This window comes from Oryzias latipes, chromosome 12, assembly GCF_053564925.1.
Source record: "Oryzias latipes strain Hd-rR chromosome 12, Olatipes_Hd-rR_3.1".
NCBI lineage: Eukaryota > Metazoa > Chordata > Actinopteri > Beloniformes > Adrianichthyidae > Oryzias > Oryzias latipes.
Window position 1 is genome coordinate 6,829,292 of NC_136248.1, and position 9,991 is coordinate 6,839,282.

A 9,991-nucleotide genomic window follows, 5' to 3' on the forward strand; every position below is an offset into this window, starting at 1 on the left:
CATGTCAATATGGACCAAACCCTCTGAAGAATCTTTCCAGTACCTTGTTAAATCTATGCCACCGATGATTTAAGCAGTTCTGAAGGCAAAAGGGAGTCCAACCTGGTACTAGCAGGGTGTACCTAATAAAGTGGCCAGTGACTGTGTGTCTTTCTTGCCGAGTCTGTTACCATGCAGTGCTTTATGATAACAAACAAGTCATGTCGGCCCCACCTACATAAAATGTTCTAGCTCCATCACTGCTTTTCTATAACAATATTTCACCAAGTACTCACCCAGAGGTCTTAATATCTTTTTGTTGAAACACCCATGCAGCTATTTGCATGTTTACATATAACACACACACTGATGTTCTGTAGAGCTTAAAAACAAACTTTAGACCATACTTCCTGTTTAGCAAAGTGATGGTTACAGCTCTTGGTCCTTTTATTTTGAAAATGTTTATTGATATTTTATGAATCTGTAATTACCCAGCCAGAGAGGATCATACCAAAGTCCTCTGTCATCTCCTAAATTTCTCAGATTTATGAACCTTTAACACCAAACAGAGACACTGTGTCACTGAGCTTTAAAACGCATTTGTTTGGCTTGTTTTTCTGCTAAGTAAAGAGAATGCTATGGTTCTGTAACCCTGCAGCCCTTATTATTAAAAAATGGACAATTAATATATTTATCCAATTTGCTAAACCCTTTTCAGCTGGCAGTCACAGCAAAGAAATATGCCATAATCTTTATGTCATTCTGTCAGGCATCATTATGCTTCTTAAAAGTGTATACAATTCCTTCCTGTTCTTTTTTCTTTTAATCATCATCATCAGCCTATCACGCCACTGCTGGCGGATGGCCTCCATATCTTACTCAACTGGTTATTTTAATAATCCAGTATAATTTGAAGTTGGGAAAATATGTTTTTAGACCACAGTAGTGATATAGCAACAAAAATAGTTATGGCACACTATATTTTAAAGAATTGATCTCTGTTCCCCATTGAGGGCGGGGCTGGAAAGGGGGACACTGTCCAGTGTTTCACCCAAGGCGCCAAAGTAGCCAGGATCGCCTCTGATACTAATAGTTCCTTATTTTGGAGATCACCCAGAGACAATTTATCACTTCATTGATCGGCTCACGTTCAATAATTTTTTGGAAAAATGAGTTCATCATAAGGACCTTTCTTTGAAAAATGGGTAAACATTTTATTTGGTTTCTTTTGAAAGAAGTTAAAAGAAGATTCTAAATTCATACTGAATTTTTTTTTATCATAGCAGCAAAATATCCCATTCACAAATGTAATTACAGTAACCAGAAATCTGATTAGTATAGTTTTATAATTATTTCACTTTCTATATTAACCATATATGAGAGACATCTATCAAAAATGTATGAAAAATAGTCTGTTTATGTACAATACATGTTAGAAGTCATGGTTGGTTTGAGTGTTAGTAATTCCCCCTGGTTCTGTTCCAATGTGTTTACATTGTTCATTGCTCTTTACCGACTGTTTACGTTTTCTAAATAATAATAATAAGAATAATAAGTAGAACTAAGAAAATTAAATTCCATAAAGGTAATGTACAAAACTCAGAGAGTAACATGGAAAGTTCTAGAGCGGAAACGTGACGTAAGGGGTTACTGCCAAAGAGCGGGACGGAGGTCTGAACATTTGTCCTACGGTTTTGAACGCCTCACGGTGTAGAATGACGTGTCAGCGCCGTGCCGGAAGCGTTCAGTCTGTCCAAGATGGCTTACCAGACCTTGCAGCAGGAGTATTTACAGATTCCTATCGTCACCAGAGCTTACACCACGGCCTGCGTCCTCACGACTGCTGCAGTGGTAAGACCCGTTCAGGGACCTCCGTTGCTCGGTACCAGGATACGGTTCTGGTTTGGCTCCAACCGCTCTGTCAGGGAGCCGTGACGTGTTGTCATGATGATGCCCAGCTCTGCTCCCGTATAGAAACATGGAAACGGGGCCATCCTGCGGTGGCGGTTTAGGTGACAAAACGGTCGTTTTCAGATCATCAAACGTGTAGCATTAGCACGTCTGTTCGTGTACGGGAGTGAGTGCGCGGATTGGGTGACAAGGCGCCCCGAAAACCTGGGTTATTTCCCATCTCCCCCTGCTTTCGTTGCCGAACCAGGTCAAAACAGTTAACATTTGGAACTTACTGGTTCCCTTTAGTGGCCTGCTGGGATGACAGGAAGCGAACGCGAAGCTTCAAAATAAAGGCTGGGATGAGGCGGACCGTCATCTTTTTTTTTTTTTTAGAAACGAGGCTTAAACTTGTCTTCATGTCAGCTTCACGTCACAGAAGTTGGTCTCTGAGGTGATGTTTCTGTTTCAGCATCATTGGGACACATTAGTGATGCTGATCTCTAAACTGTAGCATTACAGAGGGTGTGAATGATGAGGAGAGCTTCTTCAAAAATCCCAGAGAGCCTCAGTGATGATGGATTGATGTGGAAAAATGTTAAGCAAGTGTTTAATTACAGAAAAACATGTGCCAGGAGAGAGAACCCAGCTTTTCTTATTATTTTTCTTTTAAATATCAGTCCCGATCAGGTGATGCAACACAGAGCAACCTGACTTTCTCTGCATAAGGAAGGGAAAGATTTCCTCCCCGTCTGCTTTAGACTGCAGGGGGATGCGGGCGCCGCTTTTTGATCCACTTCAGATTGAATGTCTTCAGGTTCGCTGGAGGAGGACTGTCACACACAGCATGATGAGAAAGCTCTCTGTCAGGGGGCCTGTGATGGACCGGCATCCCTCCAGGGGAACCGCACTTCTGGGTTGACACCAGCTGATACGGCTGATACAGCTTCCATTAAACGATTTGGATAAATCTTATTTCCGCTTGTAAATCACTGAAAAGTACAACTTCTTGCTGTGCTATGATCACAGCTGGTGTCTGACAGACACCGGGGTTTATGGGAAAAACTACGTTTATAATAGCGATAAACTTTGGACACATTTGTGCAACAACACTTTCACCAAAACAGGCACGAAAATGACTAATCGGACTCTTCTACTCAGTTTAAAAGCCACACACTCTCCACATACTTTTGTTTTTGTTGCCGGGAAATGGTGTGTTGAAACAAGAGAAAAATGTTAAAGGAAATTAGCAAAAGTGCAGCTGAAATGAAATAAAGGGATTGTGAATGTGACCGTTTGCCTTTTTCTCCAGTTGGGAATTAAAAAATGTTGTTTTATTGCAGCTGGGTCAAAAAAGCAGCTCCTCTATGTCTAAAAATGTGTTCTTAACATTTACCAGCACTAACTGTTGCAATAGTAAGCGGCTGGATGGCTCAGCTGCCTGCATGCAGGACTGATGCTTGGGAAACCAGGGTTCGTTTCCCAGGGGCCATGGTGAGCTTCATCTAGAGGGGGTCCTTGGGCAAGACCCTTCACATTACTGCCTAACCATGTACCCACAAGGGGGCTTGAGCCTAGGTCTGCCTGTGTCGGTCTGCCTGTGTCGGTCCCCAGCCCGCCTGCCTGTGTCGGGAAGGGCATCCAGCATAAAACTCTCTGTCAAACCACCTGTGCAACTCAGTGAAAGCTGATTGGCTTGCGTTTCTGAGTTTTTCTTGATTCAAATTGTTGTGAATCAGAAGCAGATGAAAAAATGCAGTTTGAAAAAGAGCTTATTTGTGACAAAGAAAATATGCTGGGTGGGCCACAAGCTCCCTGCTCCGCTCCATTGTGATGCATTCACTTGCAGACAAATAGATCCGTGTACGTCTGAGCTGCATCTGCCTCGAAACTGTACTGCTGGCAAGCTCCAATTTTCCTCGCCATTTTCCTTGCACCGCTAATGTTAGCTTTGGGCTGTGAGGGGCTCTAAGCTAGCGGGACAGCGTGTAAACAGATGGATGATGGGAAGTGAGGTTGCTCTACGCCAAGCGTCGGAGAAGAATTTCTGATGAACTCCCACTGCTCTGCAGAAATGATGTCCAGTGTCCAGACTTCTTTGCATTCTCTGTTTTATTTAAAAGGAGGAACTCATTTCAAAGTGACAAACTATACTTTTGTAGATATAACTGGGTTCAGGACAGAAGGTCAAAGGGTCATAGGGTTTCACTGCTGGCTGCCTCTTTGATGTAGGATGATTTTTGAATTTTCTAGTAGTAGAGCTTTATAATAAATGTAAAACAAAATCGAATACATTTAAAACGAAAGCAAGTTTTCAGGAAAGTACCGGTTTGCACGTGCAGTCACACCCGCCACTACACTCAACAACATCAGTCTGTGGTAAAAATGCCACCCACAGTAATGACTGCTACACACTTAACCAAACAACTACCGGTAGACAGATTCTTATGAATTGGCAGGAACAGTAGGGATGCCACAATTCTTAGTTTGAAACCAAACAGTGTGTTACACCTTTCAACCATATTTAGGAGAAAGTGAATCATCCCTGACGTCCCTACTGCGTATGTTTGCATGTTTTTATGTTGAAAGTGTCAAACATGGGCTATGATAAATTAGATATATTTAATATTGCTTTATTATGTTACACCAGGCTTGGTATGAGACCACTAGAGGGTTTTCTTCATTCAAATTTGCTTATTAGCAAATTAAAAGGATTTCTCTGTACTTTTAGTCATTTGTTGTTGTTTTTTGATATCGAACCGAAAATATCCAAGAGTTGAGATGTTTCCCCTGACTTGATGTTTATTTGTTCCCGCTGCAGCAACTGGAGATCATCACACCTTTTCAGCTCTACTTCAATCCAGATTTGATTCTGAGGAATTACCAGGTGAGCCGGCTGACTCTCAGGGCGTTCCCTGCACGCCGTCTGCTTCTTTGGTTCCATGCAGTTTACGTATGGATGTCCTTTTCTTTTTTTCTTTTTTTTTTTTAGGTATGGCGGCTAATAACGAACTTCCTGTTTTTTGGTCCAGTTGGCTTCAATTTCCTGTTTAATATGATTTTTCTGTATCCTTCTTGGTTGAGCGGAAGACGTTTTGCATGTTTCAGTTTCAGACAGCCAGTGTTTAATGAACCAGTTTGACAGAGAGATCAGATCACTTGGAGTTTAAAGGGATCCTTGAAATCTTGTATTTTTTTCGCTCGGGGTGTGAAAAACGAACCTTTTCCTTATTTTGATGCAGCAGTCATGTGTGTTCATTCTGCCAGCCCTTTTACAGTAAATGTTTTAATGACTTTCAGATGAATTATATTCTGAACATGCTGCTGCTTGCAATCATTCCAAACATGTGCTTAATGTGGAGACTTTGTGTGCGGGCTTCCTTAACAGTCTGCCCTCAGCTACAGATACTGCCGGATGCTGGAGGAAGGCTCCTTCAGGGGACGAACGGCTGACTTTGTCTTCATGTTCCTCTTTGGGGGCCTTCTGATGACTGTATCCTCCCTGGAAAAGCAGAAGAAGCTCTCATTTCAGAAGCTTGGTGCCAAAAATGATACGTAACCCATCCGACATGATTGCTATGGTTGATGTATTTAACCCATTAGCTACCCACCAAGACAAAATCAATAAAAAATGATTTTTTTTCCTGCTACATATTGCCTGCAACCTTCAACACTTAAAAGAGCCATTTGGGTGGATTTCTCTTTGACCAAAACCTTGTAGGAGACACAAAATTTTATTTCTTCTTATAGATTTGTATTTCTGTTATGATACTTGCACATGAATTGTTGTTTGGCAAAGAGAAAATAGACTTTTTCAAAAAATAAACTAGTTGATACATTTTGACATAGGTTTACATGACTTCCTTTTGAAATAAAACACACCCAGTGTCACAAAGGATCCTCTCAATGCAGCAAATGTAGTAGGTAGTGTAATGTCAGCATTGATTTAAAAAAATAATAAAATAAAAGGAAAGAAAAAGCATAGTTTGTTTTTGTGGTGCGTCTCACCCAGAAATGTGTAAATCCAATGAACCAAAAGGAAGTCAGGTGACAGACCCCTGAACTAAGGGGAATAATACTCAAAATGTTTTTTAAAAATATACATTTTCTGAATGTGCTCTACCATTTGATTGAGCAGACAGTTTAAGGGGAAAACTCAAATCTTTTGATTTTGTTTAAATAATAATTAGTTGTGTAATGTGACTCATCTTGTGTGTTGAGTGTGTGTTGTTCATGCCAGCTCTGCACCAGCAGGATCACCCGGTTTCCTTGACAAGCGTTTAGATTTTTGGCACCTTTGTGAATCTGGTCTTCCTGGGACAAGCCTTCACCATAATGCTAGTTTACGTGTGGAGTCGGAGGAATCCGAACGTTCGCATGAACTTCTTTGGCCTGCTCAACTTCCAGGCTCCGTTCTTGCCCTGGGTGCTGATGGGATTCTCACTTCTGCTCGGAAACTCCATAATTGTGGATCTTTTAGGTAGATATTGTCATTAATCTGTACTGAAAACAGAAAAGTTGGATCTTTTCATTTCATTTTAAACCTTTTTTTTCAGGGATTGCTGTGGGCCATGTGTACTTTTTCCTGGAAGATGTTTTTCCCAACCAGCCAGGTGGTGGAAGGTGGCTCCGGACCCCATCCATCATGTGAGTTGTATTATTTACTCTTTTGTTTGTTGTTTGTGTGGAAGTTTGTCATCCCATCCTCCTTTTTGTGTGCGTGTTCCATATCCCCTGTAGAAAAATGCTGTTTGACACCCCAGAAGAAGATGCCAACTACAACCCCCTGCCTGAGGAGCGGCCTGGTGGTTTCGCCTGGGGAGAAGGACAGCGCCTCGGAGGATAACCCCTCCTCTGAAATGACGCCCAATTCCTGGGACCTTCAAAGGACTTTCACAGATATGATGGGAGGCGAATGTGGTCTTTTCTGCTATGTGTTTGAGTTCTGGATGAAGAATGCTGAACAGCCAAAAGTTAGTGGTCTGATGTTTGTGTGAATGGAAATGAATCATCCTGAGAAGCCCTGCTTGGTACCAGGTCATCGCTCCAAGTTTGTTTCTGCAAGAACACAAGCTTTGGACCCTGAACAAACTGTGGACAATGAGCTGCTGGCCTCGGGTGATGTTTGTCTTCAGATCCTTACAAGTGTGCACATACAAATATGTAAAAAAAAAAAAAGAAGAAGAAAATGACAACCTCCAAATATAAAAAGGAACTTGTTCAGATGGCAAGTGCATTTTTTATTTTTACTTTTTAAAAGAATAAATGTGTTGCAAATGTTGCTTTAGTTTCATCTTTGCACTTTATTCCAAAGAATCAATGTTAAAATTACTTCTGTACAATCATAGTACCAGATAAGAACCTTTCCTAACCTAATTCTTGCATTGTGAAATGTCAGAGAGGTTTGTAACATCTTGGTTGGGGTTTGCCTCTTCTCCCTTTACTGTCATGAAAGTATTTGATTCTAAAACCTGTTGTCTCCTGTGCTCCTAGGAGAACGCTGCTAAAAAAAAAGTCACATTTAGGATCCTAGATAGAGTCTTTATTAAACGACAAGGACGTTCATGTTTTGAGTTTCACACTTTCTTGGATTTTCTACCCCAATTATAGAAGGGCGAGAAATGTGTTTAGTAAACCATAAAGATTGGCTGAGTCATCCTGCTGCTCCTCTGCCCTGGAAGTCGAGCTCTGTTCTTTTTGAACAGATTTTCTATAAATTTGGATAAATAGTCTGTGTTTTACCTGCTGCTACCAGGAGTTGGTGATCCGTCCCAGCAGCTAATAATAGTAATGGTTTAGAGAAAACACTTATTTTTGATTATTTACTTCACACAAGTGCAGTGACACACAACTTTACAATTATAGACAACCTTGAGATCAGCTTTTAGATTTTTATTAAATTAAAACAGGTTTTGGTGTATTTATTTAATTGGTTTTCATTTTATTGCTAACTTAATATGATTATTATTGAATGAGTATTTCTGAGTCCTGAATGAGTATTTCTGAGGTTTTATCTTGACTGAATTTACACTTCGTTTCATTTGATCTTATTACCTCACCTATTTATTCTTTTATTTTCTGATGATTTTGTGTTTTAAATCGAATTGGATCAATTTTGTTATGAGTCAATATACAGCATCAAACTGCGCGTGTGAGCGTAACTCCACTTTCTATCAGCGGGGGGCGCTAAAAAACTTTATTGACCTTAAACACATTTGCAGAACAAATACACTAGTGCACCCAAAACAATTTTTTTAAACAAAATGTTTTGAGCATGTAAAAAGAAATGCTATGTTAACAAATGTAACAAAACAGAGAACAATAAGAAAAACTAAGAGAAATTCTACAAGATAAGTTCCACAGTTATTGTACGCTTTGGGAGTATAATATTTTATTGTGTTGTAAATTTGATCAAATTTAGTAATAAATCCCAAAAAATGAGAAGAACCCTTTTTACTCTGCATTATGTATATACAATTTGGTTTGAAGAAGTAATAAATGAAGAGTATTTTCTATCATTTAATTGTCAAAGCTAAAAACGTAATTAGCCTACATGTTTGAAAAAGTGAAACACATCACAACACACTATAACGTTCAGTCTCTTCCAGAGGATGAAAACATAACATTTACAAAAGTCTCCTAGATAGTCCTTACAAAGACACAATACTCAAACCACCACTTAGGTGTTACTATTTCTTTAAATGAAAACATTTCACTTTTACTTTGTTTAATTAAATACATAAATAAACAATGGGTGCACACATTTGATTAATTTGTTTTAAGTGATAAAAACTAGTTTATTCGCTTTTGAGTTTCCATCTCAGGTGAGCCCACCTGTAGAACATAGAGATTAGAACATTCCACCGGGGAATCTGCAGGGATTCCAAAACTCTCCTCATGGACTTCATTTTTGCTTCTTTAAAGTTGGTGCTGTTTTTGAAGACTACTTTGAGATTATTTTAAATGTTGTTAGTTTGCTGTTTTGCAGTCGTAGATGAGTTGGAATGTTTGATTAGTTTGTTTCCCCATCCCTCATGTGTCCAGTATGGTTTTGCCCAGAGTCATCCCCCAGTTTGTCAGGCTCAGTCCGTTCAACCTGAAATTTAAATCTGTTTTAAGAAATACAACAACAATATACATTTCATTAATTATTTTGAAATGGGTTTCTTTGATTTGGGGTAAAATGCCCGATTTAATACATTTTTAGTGACCAAATTATTGATTGATAGATTTCAAGTTTTGTAGTCAAAACAATTCACACAGATTTATCAAACTCATTACAGAAATGATGAAATGCATAAAAAACAGAAGAAACAAAAACAATGAAAGACACTAAAATCACAAGTTAATTAATTGCTTAATCAAATGTATTCATTAAGTAAAGACATGCAGAGTGTGTTTTATTGCTTGAAAAGGAGTGGGAAGAATCAGAATCAGAATCAGAGATACTTTATTGATCCCACTCGTGGGAAATTTGTTTGTCACTGTAGCAACTGACAGCAGAGGGAAAAAAAAGACTTAGAATTAAGTAAAAAAAGCAAGAAAAAGAAAATGTAGCATAAATACAGACATCAAGGTATTATAATTTAAAGAGCTATTTACAGAACAGTGCAAGTAAAAAGATGTGCAAAAGAAATGTGTAAAATAGAAAACAACTAAATAAAGAGATAATAAAATAAAAATGTGCAAAGGATATCTTTTGCATTGTGTGTTGTTGTACAGGGTTATTGCATTGGGTATGAATGAAGAAGCGAGTTTATATAATCCAACCCCCACTGGGTTAATTCATTTTATAGTTTTACATAGTTTTCGTAATCCGGTTCTGAAAATTACAAATTAATTGCATATTGATGATTGATTATCTTCGGAAAAGATTAATTCATGATTTCAGTAAACAGTATAGGTCAACATGTAATAATCATTGATTATTATTAGAACACATCACATTTAACCAGAAATTTTTGCTACACATTGCAGATCAAGCCCAAAAAAAATCAATATCTTATTAATTGTAATATCAGTAATCATTATGGATTATCATGATTATTGACTGTTTAAATTTAAAAAAATCTTTCAAAAAGGAGCCTGGTTGCAATTATAATTTTATTTGTATTATAATCTA

At 38.6% G+C, this 9,991-nt stretch overlaps 1 protein-coding gene across 1 annotated transcript; it reads left to right on the plus strand.

Annotated features, from left to right (window-relative positions):
- The first annotated feature begins 1,655 nt into the window (after positions 1-1,655).
- On the plus strand, positions 1,656-7,150 carry derl2 (derlin 2). The gene is made up of 7 exons (XM_011482013.4): positions 1,656-1,830; positions 4,691-4,756; positions 4,862-4,935; positions 5,269-5,362; positions 6,154-6,349; positions 6,426-6,516; positions 6,610-7,150. The coding sequence occupies exons 1-7, from the start codon at positions 1,738-1,740 to the stop codon at positions 6,713-6,715; spliced, it is 720 nt and encodes a 239-aa protein (XP_011480315.1). The 5' UTR covers positions 1,656-1,737; the 3' UTR covers positions 6,716-7,150.
- The last annotated feature ends 2,841 nt before the right edge of the window (positions 7,151-9,991 follow it).

Excerpts from the sequence above, each read along its gene's own strand:
- derl2 (XM_011482013.4), top strand. The coding sequence starts at position 1,738 with ATGGCTTACCAGACCTTGCAGCAGGAGTATTTACAGATTCCTATCGTC. Across the intron at positions 4,757-4,861 it reads TGATTCTGAGGAATTACCAG|GTATGGCGGCTAATAACGAA; the intron begins GTGAGCCGGCTG and ends TTTTTTTTTTAG. Across the intron at positions 6,350-6,425 it reads CATAATTGTGGATCTTTTAG|GGATTGCTGTGGGCCATGTG; the intron begins GTAGATATTGTC and ends CTTTTTTTTCAG.